The sequence below is a fragment of the Engystomops pustulosus genome, chromosome 11 (genome assembly GCF_040894005.1).
Source record: "Engystomops pustulosus chromosome 11, aEngPut4.maternal, whole genome shotgun sequence".
Lineage (NCBI taxonomy): Eukaryota > Metazoa > Chordata > Amphibia > Anura > Leptodactylidae > Engystomops > Engystomops pustulosus.
Genome location: NC_092421.1, coordinates 2,272,058 through 2,293,444, shown reverse-complemented (window position 1 = coordinate 2,293,444; position 21,387 = coordinate 2,272,058). Strand labels below are relative to the sequence as shown.

The 21,387-nt window shown below is 44.2% G+C and overlaps 1 protein-coding gene across 1 annotated transcript; it reads right to left on the bottom strand.

The window, feature by feature from the left end:
* Positions 1-43: 43 nt before the first annotated feature.
* On the bottom strand, positions 44-19,603 carry LOC140106300 (uncharacterized). The gene is made up of 6 exons (XM_072130680.1): positions 19,408-19,603; positions 11,219-11,360; positions 10,833-10,976; positions 8,331-8,454; positions 5,648-7,148; positions 44-2,512 (listed from the first exon to the last, which is right to left on the bottom strand). The coding sequence occupies exons 2-6, from the start codon at positions 11,294-11,296 to the stop codon at positions 2,431-2,433; spliced, it is 1,929 nt and encodes a 642-aa protein (XP_071986781.1). The 5' UTR covers positions 11,297-11,360; positions 19,408-19,603; the 3' UTR covers positions 44-2,430.
* Positions 19,604-21,387: the final 1,784 nt, after the last annotated feature.

Genomic DNA, 21,387 nt, shown 5'->3' with positions numbered 1-21,387 from the left:
TTATTGATCCTTTAATTAATAAAAAAATAAACAGAATAAACCATTTTTTCCTTACAAAGCCCTTTATTTTCATTAAAAGAATTTAAAAAACGGACTATACATTATTTTGCGCTGCCGCAGTAGAACCCACACAATAAAATGATAGAATTAAAAAACTAATTTTTAAAATGCCAAAATTGCTATTTTTCCCCCCTCTACTTTACAGTTTCTCCAGAATAGCAGCATTCAGTACGACTAGATTATTATTCATTTCAGTAAATATTAGGAAGCCTCACAAGAACATTTCTGAAACACGGGGCCACAAAACCAGTGAAACCCTGAGCCGGACACAATCCGATCCTTGTGAATCCGCAGAATCTTTTCTTTCATATTTAGAATAAAAACAGACATTACAACAATAGAATTTTCTTTTGCACTTCGCAGAATCCAAAATTGTCCAGTTGAAGGGGTCGTCGACTTTCACCAATTAATTGATTTTTTCTGCGTAATCAAAAGTTATACAAATTTTTCAATATATTTTCTGTATCAACTCCTCAGGGTTTTCTACATCTCTGCTTGATGTCATTGTATAGGAAGCTTCTATGTTTACTTCCTATGGATAATAAAAAATGGTCATGTGATGTCAAACAGGAGCAAAGTATGTTATATCCCCTGGTCATGTGATGTCACACAGGTGCGCGGCTCGTTATATCCCTGGTCATGTGATGTCACACAGGTGCAAAGTATGTTATATCCCCTGGTCATGTGATGTCACACAGGTGCGCGGCTCGTTATATCCCTGGTCATGTGATGTCACACAGGTGCAAAGTATGTTATATCCCCTGGTCATGTGAGGTCACACAGGTGCGCGGCTCGTTATATCCCTGGTCATGTGATGTCACACAGGTGCAGAGTATGTTATATCCCTGGTCATGTGATGTCACACAGGTGCAGAGTATGTTATATCCCTGGTCATGTGATGTCACACAGGTGCGCGGCTCGTTATATCCCTGGTCATGTGATGTCACACAGGTGCAGAGTATGTTATATCCCTGGTCATGTGATGTCACACAGGTGCAGAGTATGTTATATGCCTGGTCATGTGATGTCACACAGGTGCAGAGTATGTTATATGCCTGGTCATGTGATGTCACACAGGTGCACGGCTCGTTATATCCCTGGTCATGTGATGTCACACAGGTGCAGAGTATGTTATATGCCTGGTCATGTGATGTCACACAGGTGCACGGCTCGTTATATCCCTGGTCATGTGATGTCACACAGATGCACAGCTTGTTATATCAAAGACTGTAATCAGAGCTCTGCATTATAACAATACGTGCAGCTGTGTGATATCATTTGACCACGGATGTAGTGAGCCGCGCACCTGTGTGACGTCACATGACCACAAGCAGAGAACTAGAAAATGTTGAGGAATTGATTCAGAAAATATACTGGAAAATTGTATAACTTCTCATTGCACAAACACTGTAGTGTCTGTAGTGAAACACCAGCAGTCTCTCTCTAAATTAAAAGATGGATGAACAAACCAGTGTTAACATCTCCTAAGGCCTAAAGCAAAGCTTGGCATTGTACGAGCCGAGGGCCACATCCGGACCTATAACTATCTCTGACCGGCCCAGCCCGCCTGAGATTGTTAAAAAATGTATTGGAATTAGATCCTCCATATTTTCATTGCATTGTTTTAATGTTTCATTTTTTTTTACTGTATATAGGTATTGGGTATAGCGGAGTTAAAGGACATCTACCACCAGGATGAAGGATTGTAAACCAAGCACTAACATACTGAGAGGAAAATGAGGAAAGCCGGAGCACTTGAGGGTAAAATCCAAAAAATAGCTTTATTCGGTATCCATTAAAAATGACATACTGGTGTGCGCTCCCTGTGACAGGATCTGCTCTTCTAATGTCCTGGTTTTTTACCAAAAAAGGCTGTTAAAATTATTCAAATGAGCCTAAGGGGTTCCAGGATGCGTTAACATCTATGGAGCCTGGAGACCCTCAGGCTAATTTGCACCAGTGTGTCAGTGTGCTTGATTTACAATCCTTCATCCTGGTGGTGAATGTCCTTTACGTATATTAATCCGGCATTTCTATTCCCATCCGACCCCAAATGAAAATGAATTGCTCGCCCCTGCCCCAAAGCCTTAGATACAGTAGATCAACTTTCAAGACGCTCTTTTGTGTCAGTCTCAGTCAGTGTATATATACAACATCTCTGGTGTATAGCCGGCATCGTCACCCATGTCCCTGCAGACAAAGCTACAAGTATCCATAAAAATAACAAAGTCTTTGGCGAGTCTTGTGTCTGCTCTGGACATGGGAGACAGGACAGACATCCCAGGAATTCGGATTCGGAGTGCAGGTCGATTATAAGTTTTACAGTAGATAAACCTGAGTTATAGGGGATTGCACATAGTAAGTAGTTCCTTAGGTTTCTCCTGAGCTGCTCCCTGTAGTGTGGTCATCGGCTCTAACCAACGGCATCATCATGGAAGCCACGTGTAGACTCCTGGAACAGAAAAGCGCAGACATTACATCTCTACAGAAATAGCAAAGTCTTCTACCGCAAATACGACCCAGATCTACTTTCTATGTTCTGTGTCCTCTCCTTGCTACAGGAACCTCTAAATCCCTGTGACTGCGCCAGTCGCCGCCCCAAAGCCTCTCCTCGGCGCCAGTCGCCGCCCCAAAGCCTCTCCTCGGCGCCAGTCGCCGCCCCAAAGCCTCTCCTCTGCGCCAGTCACCGCCCCAAAGCCTCTCCTCGGGGCCAGTCACCGCCCCAAAGCCTCTCCTCGGCGCCAGTCGCCGCCCCCAAAGCCCCTCCTCGGTCCCCATTAACCTCCTAATGCCTCTTCCCTGTGCCAGTAACAGTGCCAATGCAGAGTTATCAGTCAGTGAGTTATTCCTCATGATTCATGCAAAGTTTAAAGAAAGGTTAGGTACTCTAGCTCTAGCTAACCCGCCACTTACAATAACAAAAATCACACACATTTTATCCCTCCACACCTGTTCCATCGCAGGATAAAAACAAAAACTATAATAGTATCTATCCCGTACAAAAAAAACAAAAAAAACAAAAAAAAAACATGCCCAAATTGACATTTTTCTGTCATCATCACACAAAAAAAAATTATTAAACACAATCATAAAACTTTATGAACCCCCCCCCCATGTTTGAGAATAAAACCCCCAAAAGTATTTCATTAAGCAAAAAATAAAAATAAAAACTTCACTATCATTGGTATAAGCTTATTGACAGAGAGGGGGAAAAAAGTTTTTATGTTATTATATAGATTACACAATAAGTGCAGAAAACTTTTATTAGAAAAAAACTATTTCAGATTATTAAAGGAAACCTACCACTTGAAGTGGCAGGTATAAGAAGGAACTAACGAGCACCAGCTCAGGGTGAGCTCAGGGTGCGCTGGTGCCGGAGCTTATTTTTGTTTTTGCTGTATAGCGGTTTACAACAATTTTTAAACTTTATGGCCGAAGCTGCTTTGGCGCAGGGAGGTACGCGCTGTCTGTATGTTTTCTATGTGGTTGATTTCCTTTAAAGGGAACCTGTCACCAGCTGTCCTATCGACCAAATGCCACCCTTCTTTCAGCTCAAAATTGCTTCTCGTACATCCCCATAAAATGTCCTGAATGGCCGAGTCCAGAAGCTCCTTGCCATGCCCCATAACATCATCCAGCACTACTTGTCATGTGACCAGAGTGATGTCATCTAAGGTCCATTACCCACTAACATTTGCAAAGTGTACCCCATGTGTATATCTGATCACAAGAAATCACAGCAGCCTCCATGCCTCTACTCCTCCCCATCCTCCATGGAAGCATGCTGTGATTTATTGTGATCAGATATACACATGGGCTACACTTTGCAAATGTTAGTGGGTAATGGACCTTAGATGACATCACCCTGGTCACATGACATGACATGATAAATGGCGAGAAGGATCTAGCAGTATGTCAGGTAAGATAACAAAGTTGATGTTATGGGGATGTGAGCAAAACCATTTTTTAGCTAAAAAAAAGGGTGGAATTCAGTTAAGTTTTCAGTTTTGAAAAATGTGGCGCCAGTGACTGCCCCAAAGTCACCCCTCTGCGCCAGTGACCTCCTTCAAAGGGGTTTTCCCACGGGATAGAGCCTAACTTGCTGAGACCCCCGCAGATCGTGAGAATGACCAACCCCTTCCCGATGGGTTCCCTTTAAACCTTCCTCTGTAGTATATTTAAAGGGGACCGACCCCCTTGTCACTCCATCAGACTAATGGAGAAGACAGACGGCCGTGCATGACTGTTCTGCTCCATTAATCTCTACGGAGCTGATGGAGATCTGTGAGTGCAGCACTCGGCAATTTAAGTCAGCTTCATAGAGATCAATGGAGCAGAACAGTCATGCACGGCCGTCTGTCTTCTCCATTAGTCTGATGCAGCGACGAGCGGGTCGGTCCCCTTTAAATATACTGCACAGGAAGGTTTAAAGGGAACCCATCGGGAAGGTCATTTTTAGATGATTAAAGTAATGATAATAATAATCTTTATATAGCGCTTTATATTACAATTTTACATGATGACAGGTTCCGATAGCCTCTGGCATGTTGATTTTTAGTGTTGCTGTAACGTTACCTGGACTTGGGGGCGGGGTGGCAGTTCAAATGAGAATTGCTTGTGGCAGACTTAAAGGAAACCTACCATGTGATGTGATGCAGTATGAAGCAAACATACCCTGACACTGCTGTAGCTGCACTGATGCAGGATCATATCTTGATTAATCCGAGCTGAGTGGTTTTGCTGAAAAAACAAATTATAACATTCAGGACCTTGGGAAAGCTGGGTCAGCATGTAACACATTACACACGGGAGCTTTTAATTACAAATGGAGGTTAGTCAAGCACTAATCAACCTGAGCTGGATCCCTCATACACAGCAGCTGGGGGATGGTGCAGCAATTGATTATTCTGTCTTCAGGCACAACCCAGGGATTACATCATCCTCTCCTGCAGAGAATAACTCACATGCTAGGAGAAGCGCTGAAGCCACAGAGCCTCATTACCATAATGTTATATCTGTTTTGTCTGCAAAACCCCTCAGTTCAGATACGATCCTGCATCAGGTAGGTTCTCTTTAGGTGGCGAGAAGGAGCAGGGTAGAGCTTAGGGGGAGGGCAATGAGGGGAGAAGACAAAATACGAACTGCCCCTTCACCCTGGGACTGGCCACTCACTGCTTGCAGGGAACCAGTTAATGTTAATGAATTAAAAAGAACTGGAATTACACGGATGCGGCACAAAGGCATTTTTTTAAATCAACTTGTCAGAGGCCACTGGAACCAGTCATGTAAAATTGTAAAGATCTGTGGAATTACATGGCGTTATATAAAGATTATTATCATGAAAAATGACCTTCCTGATGACAGGTAAAAGTTCATCAGTGGGACATATAAAACCCCAAAATGTGCTATTAAAATCTAACACAGCTATGAGGACCGAGAAAATAAAACGTTACAGCTTATAGAAGGTGCTGACTTCTGAAAAATAGTCTGGACCCTACAATGGAAAACAGGTGCGGAGAGGTGCGGAGAGGTGGGGATAAGGACAGATCTCTTATAGAACAAATATGGAAAATATAAAGATGTTTACTGATGAACAGATTGATGCCGAAGCAGCTCCGAGTTGCAGGAGAATCCTTTCCCACACTCGGGGCAGTACTGCAGTCTGTGTCCAGTGTGAATCCTTTGATGCCTTACGAGAGCCGACTTAAAGGAGAAGCACTTTCCACACTCCGTGCAGGTGTACGGCTTCTGCCCCGAGTGAACGGCCATATGTCTAGCGAGCTCCGATTTGCAGGCAAATCCTTTTCCACACGCAGGACAAGTCAGAGCCACATCTCCTCGATGGACGACTCTCTGATGCTTGGAGAGTCCTGCCTTCCTCATGAAAAGCTTTCCACAATCGGGGCACATCAGAGGATCGGTCTTGAAGTGGCTTTTCTGATGCTGCAGAAAATGGCCACTGCTATAAAAGCATTCACCGCATATAGAGCAGGAGAACAATTTATCCTGACTTCCAAAATGCTGATGGTCGTTGAGATTGGAGTCTCCGCCTGAACTATCTCCGGCATCGGCTCCAGTTCCCGAGCTGTCTCCAGCCTCGGCGTGAAGCTTTTGGTGTAGCAGGAGATGAGCGTTGGATATAAAAGTTTTGCCACATGTGGCACAATCATAAAGCCTCTGTAGGGCGTGGGTTTTCTGATGCGTGACCAGCCCTGAGCGGCTGTAAAATCCCCGTCCACACACTGAACAGGGATACGGTTTCTTGATATGACTCTGATGGTGGGTGACGAGGTCAGTCGTGTTACTGAAACCCAAACCACAAATCTGGCATTTGTATACTATTCCCCTTAAAGTCGGTTTTGGAAGGGGGCTGCGGGTAAAGGATGTCCTTCCTTTTGCCCTCATATGACTCTCTTGATGGATAAGCAGTTCTGACTCAGTCGGGAGACACTTTCCACATTCGCAGCAGATGAATGACTCCACGTCTGTCAGATCAATCTCATACTTCTGGATTTCTCTAAAACCTCTGCCTTGTAGCGAGACGTTGTGATTCTTATCCTTCCTTTGTGGCGTTTGGGCACCAGAATGTATGGACTTATGGTAGAAGGTGTTTGGGGAACTCCCTTGCTCCTCCATTACGTCCCAATTGACTTCCTCTGTATCAGACCAATCGCCGTCTTCAGTGACATCGAAGTGGGTCGGGGAATTGTCTGGGATGGTAATGACATCAATCTCTGTGTGACTTTCGCCCTGGCTAGATACATATTTTCCCGTTATAGATATGGCTGGGGATTGAACATTGTGATCGATAGGAATATAAATTTCATCATCTAGGATATCCTCATCTTTATGCCCCACGGCCTCCACCTGAAGACTATCGGAAGAATATTGCTGTGTGCGAGTTCTGGGCTCGGGGAGGTGGTCAGCACCCGAAACATCTTTGTACGAGATGAAGCCTTCATGTACATTATTCAGTAAAATATTTGAGGAATATTTTGAGAGTCCTGCTGAAGAACAAACATTCGCAGATTCCAGTGAAGAATCAAGGGTAGAATGTTCTTTGCGCTTTTCCCCGTTATTTCTGTGGCCTGTTGAAGAAACAAACTTTTAGAAATAGTCTTAGATTTATGCAAATATAAAAGAGAATCTGTCAGCAGGATTGTACACAATCACAGACAGTGCTGGTCAGACGCATGACGCCACAAAGAACATATCGGGGGAGATGTATCAATCTGTCTACACCAGAATTTTGGTATAATTTGCATCTGAAATGCTGTGTACCACATTTATTAAAGGGGTATTCCTCCCACGAAGACAAGATTCTTAAATATATACTGGATAACAAAATATCACATTCTCTAATTCACTGTTATTAACAAAAATACAGCATCTCACAGATTATAATCCCAACCTGCCTCAGTCTTGGTGACTATAGGAAGCTTCCATGTTTACTTCCAGTGGATAGAAATCAGTCCCTGGTCATGTGATGTCACACAGGTGCACGACTCCTATTGCTCCCTGTGATAATAACGAGCCGTGCAGCCTGTCTATCACATCACCATGGACAGATTTCTTTTCACTGGAACTTTCTATAGAATGACAGCAAGCAGAGATCTAGAAAACCATGAGGAATTGATACAGAGAATAAATTGGCAAATTGTATAACTTTTCCTTAAACAAACAATATCAATGTGATTCTTTCAGATGATCTACAGAACAAGAGAAACAAGTAATTGAAGTGAACCAGTCACCAGGAATGATCATTTTAGCTGGTGACAGGTTCCAGTAGTCTGTGCGAGGCTGATTTCCCACAATGCATCCAGGGGAAGGGGCAGCAGCAGCAGCAGCACACCCAGGCTGCATCTTCCCCCCTCCTCAGTACTCACCACATGCTGCTGGCTAATGGAACCTGTCAGAAGCTCAACATGACATTCCTGGTGACAGGTTCCCTTTCACTTCTTCTATCTCCATTTCTGGAGATGACCTGAAAGATGCGATTCTTATCTCTACTATGTAACCAGCAGCAGGTTTCTATGTACTGTATTATAGAACTGAAAACAGGGAAGCTCCACAGCAATCTACGGAGTGCTGGATGAATTGAGTTTCATTGACCATCTATGGGACTTCTAAGGGTTCCCAGAAGTTGGACAACCCCTCCCCTTTGGATATTATCCCCATTTCCCCAAACAGAAAATCTCTACCAGCCCTCCAAAGCTGCTACCTAACATTGTCTGCCTTCTGCAGCTGATAGACCCCTATAACCCACTTACCTGATGATGTGAGGGGCCGGGGGTCCTCCACCATGAGGTCCTTGTAGAGGTCCTTGTGCTCTTCTATGTAATCCCACTCCTCCATGGAGAAATAGATGGAGACGTCCTGACACCTTACAGGAACCTGTGACACAATGATACAGTCACCACCCGGACACATCACCCATATAACATAATCCTGTATAATGTCCGAGCATCACTCAACTCTCCGCTCAGCAGCTCTATCATCTGTATATAACAATACCATAACATACAGCACAGTGTCCGAGCATCACTCACCTCTCCGCTCAGCAGCTCTATCATCTGTATATAACAATACCATAACATATAGCACAGTGTCCCAGCATCACTCACCTCTCCACTCAGCAGCTCTATCATCTGTATATAACAATACCATAACATACAGCACAGTGTCCCAGCATCACTCACCTCTCCGCTCAGCAGCTCTATCATCTGTATATAACAATACCATAACATACAGCACAGTGTCCGAGCATCACTCACCTCTCCGCTCAGCAGCTCTATCATCTGTATATAACAATACCATAACATACAGCACAGTGTCCGAGCATCACTCACCTCTCCGCTCAGCAGCTCTATCATCTGTATATAATAATACCATAACATATAGCACAGTGTCCGAGCATCACTCACCTCTCCGCTCAGCAGCTCTATCATCTGTATATAACAATACCATAACATACAGCACAGTGTCCGAGCATCACTCACCTCTCCGCTCAGCAGCTCTATCATCTGTATATAACAATACCATAACATATAGCACAGTGTCCCAGCATCACTCACCTCTCCGCTCAGCAGCTCTATCATCTGTATATAACAATACCATAACATATAGCACAGTGTCCCAGCATCACTCACCTCTCTGCTCAGCAGCTCTATCATCTGTATATAACAATACCATAACATACAGCACAGTGTCCCAGCATCACTCACCTCTCCGCTCAGCAGCTCTATCATCTGTATATAACAATACCATAACATACAGCACAGTGTCCCAGCATCACTCACCTCTCCGCTCAGCAGCTCTATCATCTGTATATAACAATACCATAACATACAGCACAGTGTCCGAGCATCACTCACCTCTCCGCTCAGCAGCTCTATCATCTGTATATAATAATACCATAACATATAGCACAGTGTCCGAGCATCACTCACCTCTCCGCTCAGCAGCTCTATCATCTGTATATAACAATACCATAACATATAGCACAGTGTCCCAGCATCACTCACCTCTCCGCTCAGCAGCTCTATCATCTGTATATAACAATACCATAACATATAGCACAGTGTCCCAGCATCACTCACCTCTCCGCAGCTCTATCATCTGTATATAACAATACCATAACATATAGCACAGTGTCCGAGCATCACTCACCTCTCCGCTCAGCAGCTCTATCATCTGTATATAATACCATAACATATAGCACAGTGTCCGAGCATCACTCACCTCTCCGCTCAGCAGCTCTATCATCTGTATATAATACCATAACATATAGCACAGTGTCCGAGCATCACTCACCTCTCCGCTCAGCATCTCTATCATCTGTATATAACAATACCATAACATATAGCAGTGTTCGAGCATCACTCACCTCTCCGCTCAGCAGCTCTATCATCTGTATATAATACCATAACATATAGCACAGTGTCCCAGCATCACTCACCTCTCCGCTCAGCATCTCTATCATCTGTATATAACAATACCATAACATATAGCACAGTGTCCGAGCATCACTCACCTCTCCGCTCAGCAGCTCTATCATCTGTATATAACAATACCATAACATATAGCACAGTGTCCCAGCATCACTCACCTCTCCGCTCAGCAGCTCTATCATCTGTATATAACAATACCATAACATACAGCACAGTGTCCCAGCATCACTCACCTCTCCGCTCAGCAGCTCTATCATCTGTATATAACAATACCATAACATATAGCACAGTGTCCCAGCATCACTCACCTCTCCGCTCAGCATCTCTATCATCTGTATATAATACCATAACATATAGCACAGTGTCCCAGCATCACTCACCTCTCCGCTCAGCAGCTCTATCATCTGTATATAACAATACCATAACATATAGCAGTGTCCGAGCATCACTCACCTCTCCGCTCAGCAGCTCTATCATCTGTATATAATACCATAACATATAGCACAGTGTCCGAGCATCACTCACCTCTCCGCTCAGCATCTCTATCATCTGTATATAACAATACCATAACATATAGCACAGTGTCCCAGCATCACTCACCTCTCCGCTCAGCATCTCTATCATCTGTATATAATACCATAACATATAGCACAGTGTCCCAGCATCACTCACCTCTCCACTCAGCAGCTCTATCATCTGTATATAACAATACCATAACATATAGCACAGTGTCCGAGCATCACTCACCTCTCTGCTCAGCAGCTCTATCATCTGTATATAACAATACCATAACATATAGCACAGTGTCCCAGCATCACTCACCTCTCCGCTCAGCAGCTCTATCATCTGGTTGGTGACCTCCAGGATCTTCTCATCAGTGTTGTCCTCACATGTTTTCGGCTCCCGGACGGTGCTCTGGGCTCCGATTGTTGTATTGGCTCCAGTCTTTTTCTCGATCACATATTCCTATAAAACTCAACAGTTACAAAACAATAGAAACAGATTTATCATCAACTTTAGGCTAAATTGTTCTTGTTGCACAAGGAAACCAATCAGAGCTCAGCTTTCACCTTATAAACAGCTGTGGGAAAATGAAAGCTGAGCTCTGATTGGCTGCCATGAGCAACTAGAACAGTTCTGCTCTAAGAGACTTATGGTAAATCTCTCCCATAATTTCCATAAGGAAAAGCAATACAATCATTTCTCACCCCTCCTGTCAACAAGTAGATGATCTTCAAGGTCAAACCCAATATGGTTTCTGTCAATTGGCCTCTGTCTTTCTTCATCTTGTCAGACGGATGCTACATGCGGACTGGGGGGAGACACGAGGAGAGGGGTCCTCACAGCACCCTGAAATAAAAGACAGATGAACCCTATAAACCAATAGTATTGTGGAAGCCACAGGACAGGCCGCTGACACATTGTAACAAATCATTCTGTACTCGGGAGAAATTGCGTAATACATTTTAGATGGGTTTTCTCTCTTAATCTTTTGCAAACGTGTAAGTTTTAGGGCTGAAGGAATGTATTACCGACTAAATCTGACGCTTCTAAATTTTACTTTTGTCGTCGATTACAAGAGTTTAGGAGCTACGACGCTGCCCTCTACAAACTAGACTCAACTCCTGACTATAACTCACAGGGTCCATCCAAGAAGATCCTTGAGGGTCGGCTTCCTCCTTGGATGGCGAATTTACCAAAGAGGAGACTCTTCAGGCGATAAGAAATCTAAAGGTTGGGAAAGCCCAGGACCCAACGGGTTCACCCCTAGGTTCTACAAAGTCTGTGGTACTGGCCCCGATCTTAACGAATTTCTTCAACTCGATCTCTTCCAGTTGCCTCTTCTCCCCTCAAACTTCAAGAGCCCAAATATCAGTAATTCCAAAACCTGGGAAGGATCATGAACTATGCAGTAACTACAGGCCCATCTGGCTGATCAAGATTGATGTTAAGGTGTCTGCCAAAATCATCCGACTTTCGTTCCTGAGCTTGTTCACCCAGAGCAAGTCGGTTTTGTCCTGGGGCGAGAGATAACACAATAAGGACTTTGCACTGTCTTCCTGGGCTGGGCAGGGGTCCATCCGCCAGTGTTAGAGTGAATGGATCTTTGTCCGCCTCATTTCCCATTTGCAATGGCACACGTCCTTTATCTCCTTTTCTATATACCCTGGTCATGGAACCCTTGGCGCGTGTCCCGAGAGGAAACCTGGCGATTAGGGGTGTAGAGATTAGGGGTAGATCCCACAAGTTGTCGCTTTTTGTGGACGATCTCCTTATGTTTGCCCCTCCACTTAACCGCGCCCCTCCACTTAAGCCTATTGAAACTGACCTTAAGACGTGGAGTTCCCTATCCCTGTCCTGGTTTGGCAGAATGAACTCTACTGCTAAAAAATCTATACATTATTCAGACAGTCCCCCTAGACTCGCCGCCATCTTTTTTACAACGCCTATGTAAGCTGGCCACACAATTTATATGGAAGGAGTCCTCACCTCGACTTAAACACAGTCTACTGACTAGACATAAGGAAGATGGGGGGTGAGGATGCCAGATTTCACCCGCTATCACAGGGCTTCAATCCTGGACATTGCCTCCAAAACAAAGACAATTATGGATTGACATAGAAAGTAGTTTCCCTACTAGAGATCTGCCTGGGATGTTCTGGCTACCCCCCCCTAAAACTAACTGGGAGTTGTTGAGGGCTTCCCCGCCAATGTCAGGGGTCCTGAAGGCAATTAGCTACAATCCCGGGTCCGTTATCTGCAGTCAAAGTCTACCCTGGCCGACCGCAGGCACTAAGGATTTGCCCTCTCTCTGAGCCTAGGGACGGGAGACCGCAGAACATTAGTGACCTTATCACTGATCCTGGTATCCGGCCCCTTACCGAATTACTAGGGGAGAGAGGGAGCTACCCCGGGGCTTGGTTGTCTTCCCTGACCCCGTGGAATGTTTCCTTACAGGTCTGACTACATCCGAGAACCCATGCTCTATACAATTACTTCCCCCACATGGTGTGTCCACATGACTGCTATCAGGTGTCAATGCCGAGGACCCCCCAATAACATATATGATAGCATGGGAGGAGGAACTAGGGGAGAAATTCTCAAAGGAATCTTGGGGAAATTCCTTATTTTGACCCACAAATTGACTCGGTAAAATTCAAGAAGTTAACTATAAGATTCTTACACGCTGGTATAGGACCCCAGTACGCCTTCCCATCAGTGTCACCAGGGTGATGTCACTCAGCCCCGGGATCCACGCGCCACGTCTGGTGGGACCGTGAAGTGATCGCCTCCATCTGGTCTGCCTCCTGGGACTTGTATAGAAACCTATGCAGAGCCACAGGGAATCTTACACCCAGGAAACTAAAGACATGAAGAAGAAGGCATCTTAAGACACTTCCTGGTGGCTTTCAGGTTGGTGATCCCCAGACTCCGGAAGTCTACGTTCCTCCCACCTGATTGATGTCGGTTGAGGAATTTGACTGTATCCGCAGTATGGAGGAGCTCAGGGAACTATATGGCCTGGTGTATATGGAGCCGGTGGAGGAGCTCAGACTCACTTGGCTCTGTAGCAACTCCTAAACTATCAGTGCACTACCCTCATTCTTACGACGACCACGCGGAGCCAGGGGTGTCCCTCCGTCTTCCCCCCCTTGGTTTTTTTGCTGTTAATCCTTGATGTTCGAGGTGCTTTGGTCTCTGGCAAGGTTTTACATCCTTCTATTTTACTCTACACTATGGGGAAGTCCTGAACATTTTGACCATTTTGTAGGTCACCTCGTCCTTGTGCTGTTAAAAATTCCTAAAAGTAATTTCTGATAGTTTGAGGGGTGCAGATGTGAAAATGGTGTGATATATATTGGGGGGGAGGGCGGGGTTATGATATTTTATATTCCAAAGCTCATTAAAAACAATAATGATCCCCAAAAAAGTCAATTCTAAAATCTCCTTGAAAATACAGAAAACCGATGTTCGATTTGTAATTCGGGTGACAACAAAATAAAATATCCAAACATTTTAAAAGTGATGAAAACATAAAGCAGACATATGGGTGAAATGACCTCCTGACACCCCCCCCCCCCCTCTGGGCTCTGTACCTCTGACCCCAGGACATATTTTGTTTAGGGACAAAACCAAAAAAAAAAAAGGATTCTATAATCTATAGAAATGAGGCTTCAGCGCTTCACTTACAACACCCTGGCGATTCCGCTCACCTCCGATATGTAATTATGCACGCCCAATCTTGGCTCTGTTCCTCCTCCTTGGACCGAGAGACAGTAACATCATTCGACACTTCTTGCGCATGCGCAGTCAGTGAATCTCACACAGCTGCAATGTGTCACAACCGGCTGTGCAAGATTCACTGACTGCCCGAGAAGTGCTGAGTAACGTCACCAGCTCTCGGTCCAAGGAGGAGGAAAACAACGAAGAAGGGGCGTGCATAATTACATATCACCACAAAACAAAAAAACGGAAACAAGAACCAAACTGTGGAAAGTATAAAATAACCCCCTTGGTCTGTATATACCCGTGTAAGACTTGTTCTGAGGACTGGACCTTCCATCCCGGGGACTGTCATCCCATTGGGGACTTCTTCTGTGCACGTCGTCTTTTTACAAGGATTTGTCGTAAATCATCTAATAACATTTTATTTTTTGCCTTGTACATTTTGGTTTTTGTTTCCTTTTTTTGTGATGTCCACTAATTTGGGAGGTAAAAGTTTCAGTCTGAAAACAAGGTTTTGATTTTTCAAATTTTGAAAATAGTAAATCTTTAGGAAAACTTTTTTTTTTACATATTTTTTAAAGGAATTAATGCAAAACTTACCATATAAAGTGACGCATGTCAGATAAACCTGGGGCTAAGCCTCAAGCTATTGACTAGCTGCGTCCTAGAGGGGTTCATATGATTTGTGGACTGGTACTTACTGGTGCATTACTCTGGGATGCTGTGATTGAAAGCTACTACAGCCCTTGGGGTGAGGACTAGATAGAGGGTAAATATCAACTACCCCAGGGCCCTGGCCATATACTGGGGGCATTATGGAGGAGGTACATGGGGTGTTGTGTTATACTGGGGATGTATAGAGCAGTGTATGAGGTATATGAGGAGGTATACGGGGTGTTGTGTTATACTGGTGATGTATAGAGCAGTGTATGAGGTATATGAGGAGGTACATGGGGTGTTGTGTTATACTGGTGATGTATAGAGCAGTGTATGAGGTATATGAGGAGGTATATGGGGTGTTGTGTTACACTGGTGATGTATAGAGCAGTGTATGAGGTATATGAGGAGGTACATGGGGTGTTGTGTTATACTGGTGATGTATAGAGCAGTGTATGAGGTATATGAGGAGGTATATGAGGTGTTGTGTTATACTGGTGATGTATAGAGCAGTGTATGAGGTATATGAGGAGGTATATGGGGTGTTGTGTTACACTGGTTATGTATAGAGCAGTGTATGAGGTATATGAGGAGGTACATGGGGTGTTGTGTTATACTGGTGATGTATAGAGCAGTGTATGAGGTATATGAGGTGGTATATGGGGTGTTGTGTTATACTGGTGATGTATAGAGCAGTGTATGAGGTATATGAGGAGGTATATGGGGTGTTGTGTTATACTGGTGATGTATAGAGCAGTGTATGAGGAGGTATATGATGTGTTGTGTTATACTGGTGATGTATAGAGCAGTGTATGAGGTATATGAGGAGGTATATGGTGTGTTGTATTACACTGGTGATGTATAGAGCAGTGTGTGAGGTATATGAGGAGGTATATGGGGTGTTGTGTTATACTGGGGATGTATAGAGCAGTGTATGAGGTATATGAGGAGGTATATGGGGTGTTGTGTTACACTGGTGATGTATAGAGCAGTGTATGAGGTATATGAGGAGGTATATGGGGTGTTGTGTTATACTGGTGATGTATAGAGCAGTGTATGAGGTATATGAGGAGGTATATGGGGTGTTGTGTTATACTGGTGATGTATAGAGCAGTGTATGAGGTATATGAGGAGGTACATGGGGTGTTGTGTTATACTGGTGGTGATGTATAGAGCAGTGTATGAGGTATATGAGGAGGTATATGAGGTGTTGTGTTACACTGGTGATGTATAGAGCAGTGTATGAGGTATATGAGGAGGTATATGGGGTGTTGTGTTACACTGGTGATGTATAGAGCAGTGTATGAGGTATATGAGGAGGTATATGAGGTGTTGTGTTATACTGGTGATGTATAGAGCAGTGTATGAGGTATATGAGGTGTTGTGTTATACTGGTGATGTATAGAGCAGTGTATGAGGTATATGAGGAGGTATATGGGGTGTTGTGTTATACTGGTGATGTATAGAGCAGTGTATGAGGTATATGAGGAGGTATATGGGGTGTTGTGTTATACTGGTGATGTATAGAGCAGTGTATGAGGAGGTATATGATGTGGTGTGTTATACTGGTGATGTATAGAGCAGTGTATGAGGTATATGGGGTGTTGTGTTATACTGGTGATGTATAGAGCAGTGTATGAGGTATATGAGGAGGTACATGGGGTGTTGTGTTATACTGGTGATGTATAGAGCAGTGTATGAGGTATATGAGGAGGTATATGAGGTGTTGTGTTACACTGGTGATGTATAGAGCAGTGTATGAGGTATATGAGGAGGTATATGGGGTGTTGTGTTACACTGGTGATGTATAGAGCAGTGTATGAGGTATATGAGGAGGTATATGAGGTGTTGTGTTACACTGGTTATGTATAGAGCAGTGTATGAGGTATATGAGGAGGTATATGATGTGTTGTGTTATACTGGTGATGTATAGAGCAGTGTATGAGGTATATGAGGAGGTATATGATGTGTTGTGTTACACTGGTGATGTATAGAGCAGTGTATGAGGTATATGAGGAGGTATATGGGGTGTTGTGTTATACTGGTGATGTATAGAGCAGTGTATGAGGTACATGAGGAGGTATATGGGGTGTTGTGTTACACTGGTGATGTATAGAGCAGTGTATGAGGTATATGAGGAGGTATATGGGGTGTTGTGTTATACTGGTGATGTATAGAGCAGTGTATGAGGAGGTATATGATGTGTTGTGTTATACTGGTGATGTATAGAGCAGTGTATGAGGTATATGGGGTGTTGTGTTATACTGGTGATGTATAGAGCAGTGTATGAGGTATATGAGGAGGTATATGGGGTGTTGTGTTATACTGGTGATGTATAGAGCAGTGTATGAGGTATATGAGGAGGTATATGGGGTGTTGTGTTATACTGGGGATGTATAGAGCAGTGTATGAGGTATATGAGGAGGTATATGGGGTGTTGTGTTACACTGGTGATGTATAGAGCAGTGTATGAGGTATATGAGGAGGTATATGGGGTGTTTTGTTATACTGGTGATGTATAGAGCAGTGTATGAGGTATATGAGGAGGTATATGAGGTGTTGTGTTACACTGGTTATGTATAGAGCAGTGTATGAGGTATATGAGGAGGTATATGATGTGTTGTGTTATACTGGTGATGTATAGAGCAGTGTATGAGGTATATGAGGAGGTATATGATGTGTTGTGTTACACTGGTGATGTATAGAGCAGTGTATGAGGTATATGAGGAGGTATATGGGGTGTTGTGTTATACTGGTGATGTATAGAGCAGTGTATGAGGTATATGAGGAGGTATATGGGGTGTTGTGTTACACTGGTTATGTATAGAGCAGTGTATGAGGTATATGAGGAGGTACATGGGGTGTTGTGTTACACTGGTGATGTATAGAGCAGTGTATGAGGTATATGAGGAGGTATATGGGGTGTTGTGTTATACTGGTGATGTATAGAGCAGTGTATGAGGTATATGAGGAGGTATATGAGGTGTTGTGTTATACTGGTGATGTATAGAGCAGTGTATGAGGTATATGAGGAGGTATATGGGGTGTTGTGTTATACTGGTGATGTATAGAGCAGTGTATGAGGTATATGAGGGGGTATATGGGGTGTTGTGTTATACTGGTGATGTATAGAGCAGTGTATGAGGTATATGAGGTGGTATATGGGGTGCTGTGTTATACTGGTGATGTATAGAGCAGTGTATGAGGTATATGAGGAGGTATATGGGGTGTTGTGTTATACTGGGGATGTATAGAGCAGTGTATGAGGTATATGAGGAGGTATATGGGGTGTTGTGTTATACTGGTGATGTATAGAGCAGTGTATGAGGTATATAAGGAGGTATATGAGGTGTTGTGTTATACTGGTGATGTATAGAGCAGTGTATGAGGTATATGAGGAGGTATATGAGGTGTTGTGTTATACTGGTGATGTATAGAGCAGTGTATGAGGTATATGAGGAGGTATATGGGGTGTTGTGTTATACTGGTGATGTATAGAGCAGTGTATGAGGTATATGAGGAGGTACATGGGGTGTTGTGTTATACTGGTGATGTATAGAGCAGTGTATGAGGTATATAAGGAGGTATATGAGGTGTTGTGTTATACTGGTGATGTATAGAGCAGTGTATGAGGTATATGAGGAGGTATATGAGGTGTTGTGTTATACTGGTGATGTATAGAGCAGTGTATGAGGTATATGAGGAGGTATATGGGGTGTTGTGTTATACTGGTGATGTATAGAGCAGTGTATGAGGTATATGAGGAGGTATATGAGGTGTTGTGTTATACTGGTGATGTATAGAGCAGTGTATGAGATATATAAGGAGGTATATGAGGTGTTGTGTTATACTGGTGATGTATAGAGCAGTGTATGAGGTATATGAGGAGGTATATGAGGTGTTGTGTTATACTGGTGATGTATAGAGCAGTGTATGAGGTATATGAGGAGGTATATGGGGTGTTGTGTTATACTGGTGATGTATAGAGCAGTGTATGAGGTATATGAGGAGGTATATGGGGTGTTGTGTTATACTGGTGATGTATAGAGCAGTGTATGAGGAGGTATATGATGTGTTGTGTTATACTGGTGATGTATAGAGCAGTGTATGAGGTATATGGGGTGTTGTGTTATACTGGTGATGTATAGAGCAGTGTATGAGGTATATGAGGAGGTATATGATGTGTTGTGTTATACTGGTGATGTATAGAGCAGTGTATGAGGTATATGAGGAGGTATATGGGGTGTTGTGTTATACTGGTGATGTATAGAGCAGTGTATGAGGTATATGAGGAGGTATATGGGGTGTTGTGTTACACTGGTGATGTATAGAGCAGTGTATGAGGTATATGAGGAGGTATATGGGGTGTTGTGTTATACTGGTGATGTATAGAGCAGTGTATGAGGTATATGAGGAGGTACATGGGGTGTTGTGTTATACTGGTGATGTATAGAGCAGTGTATGAGGTATATGAGGAGGTATATGTGTGATGATGTGGCATGCAGTCTCTCACCTGTAGGGGGCCACAGCGCAGGATATGAGATAATATGCCCGGGACAGGACTGGGGGCACATGAAGACCCCGATCGCTCCACAGCTTCAACAATGACAGAAATTACACTCAGCCTGGCTATCCCCTCACTTCCGGTGTGCGATGTCAGCTGACCGGAAGCTTCCCGTGATGCGTTCCAACTAACTTCCGGGTTTGCGCTCCACCCAATCAGAACTTTTGCTGCTCGCCTGACCTCGAGTGCCCTGAATAGTGGAGGCCGCCAGACAGTACCGGGAGCTGCGGGACAGATCTCATGCAGGATAGATGAAGAGGCTTCAGGATCTCTGCCCGCAAAACACGGATCTGTTGTCAGAGTTTCTGAGCCGTTTGGACCCGATGTTATATGTCAATAGAAACAATGTAACAATAGTTACATAGAAATGGCTGAAGTCTTCTGCCAAGCTTTGTTACACTTGGTGACACCCATGTGTCCTGTGTCTCTTATAACTTCCCCCATAGAAGGCTCCGGAAGCCTCGGCTGTGTATGAGCCGGTGATACATCTTGTGCGCTAACTGTACAAACCGGGCCCAGCACGGGATAAATACACGCCAGCGTCCGCTCTCAAACATCGCCCCCTCACAGAGACCATTAGAAATATGGGGCGTGTTTACTAAGCGCTGGGCGGCAGTTTTCTGTCAGTCTTCGCACGGTTTTTCTAGTGTAAACTGCTTCTATGTGTAGAGTACAGGCGGTCCCCTGCTTAAAGGGGTTATCCGTGTATAAAAAGTTACTTGGGGTGGGCTATTTAAAAATAATAAACGTGTACTTACCTCCTCCGGCGCTGCTGATGTCCCTCGCCGCGGTCCATCTGCTCCGTGTCCCTGTTGGTTTACAATGGCGCACAGGGAGCTTCCAGCTGGCCCCTCCCATCCGTCCTTATCTCTCAGTGTTGTAAGCCCTGGGAGATGGTGTTGGATTCCAGCTTCCAGCAGGCCCGAAGCTCCCTGTGCACCTTTTAACCAAACCGGTGCACAGATCAGATGGACCGCGGCACAGGACATCAGCAGCGCCGGAGGAGGTAAGTACACGTTTATTATTTTTAAATAGCCCGCCCTAAATTTTTAAATTGGCCCTAAATTATTCCTGAGCTCGGATAACCCCTTCAAGAACACCCGACTTACAGACGACCCCTAGCTACAAACGGCCCTCTGGTAATTGGTAAGTTCCTGTACTTTATCCTTAGGCTACAATAATCAGCTGTAACAGTGAAATGTGTTGCACGTCACTTGTTAATGGTGCACCAAAAAAAAACCTGGTTCCCCCTGTCGGAGCAGTGCAGAGAGTGCCAGAGGCACAAAGAAGAGGCTGGGTTAAATAGAATTCTGCTTTGGTCCCTTAAATCTTGTGAAGCGGGCGCCCGCGCTCCCTAGGATACAGGGACGCATGCGGATGGCCGTGGACCCGGAAACAGAAGCGATGATGGGTAAGTCGTTGCGGATCGGAGTGGGGGCACACAGAGGGGTCGCGGGACCACCCCTGACAGCTGTCCTATCTCATACCCTCCCGGAGTTCTCAAATCTCAGCCTTCCCAATCTTCTAAGTAACTCTTCAGTCCCTAGTTCCGGACACTACATCTATTTGTGCCATTGTTCCATTCCATATACCCTCCTGCACCATTTGGAGAGTGGGATTCACCATTTGCTTGATCTCCCTAGCGCCTAGTGAAACAGTATCCAGACAATGCCTGGCAACGAAATGCTGGATTTTTGTCAATAACAGTGATTTAGAGAATGTCTTATTTTGTTATCCGGAGGACTAACTTTCGGCAAAATTTCGGAAAAAAAAAAATCTTTTTCAAAGTTTGAAATATTCTGCATTCCAGACAGGAAGTAAAACTAACCCAAAAGCTTGATAACTAACATTTCCGGAATGTCTGCTTTATGTTAGAATGATATTTTATCCGTCCTCTCTTCTCTAGGATGTTATGAGGCGCAGAACTTT

Excerpts from the sequence above, each read along its gene's own strand:
- LOC140106300 (XM_072130680.1), bottom strand. The coding sequence starts at position 11,296 with ATGAAGAAAGACAGAGGCCAATTGACAGAAACCATATTGGGTTTGACC. Across the intron at positions 10,977-11,218 it reads TCTACTTGTTGACAGGAGGG|GAATATGTGATCGAGAAAAA; the intron begins GTGAGAAATGAT and ends TGAGTTTTATAG. Across the intron at positions 8,455-10,832 it reads TAGAGCTGCTGAGCGGAGAG|GTTCCTGTAAGGTGTCAGGA; the intron begins GTGAGTGATGCT and ends ATTGTGTCACAG.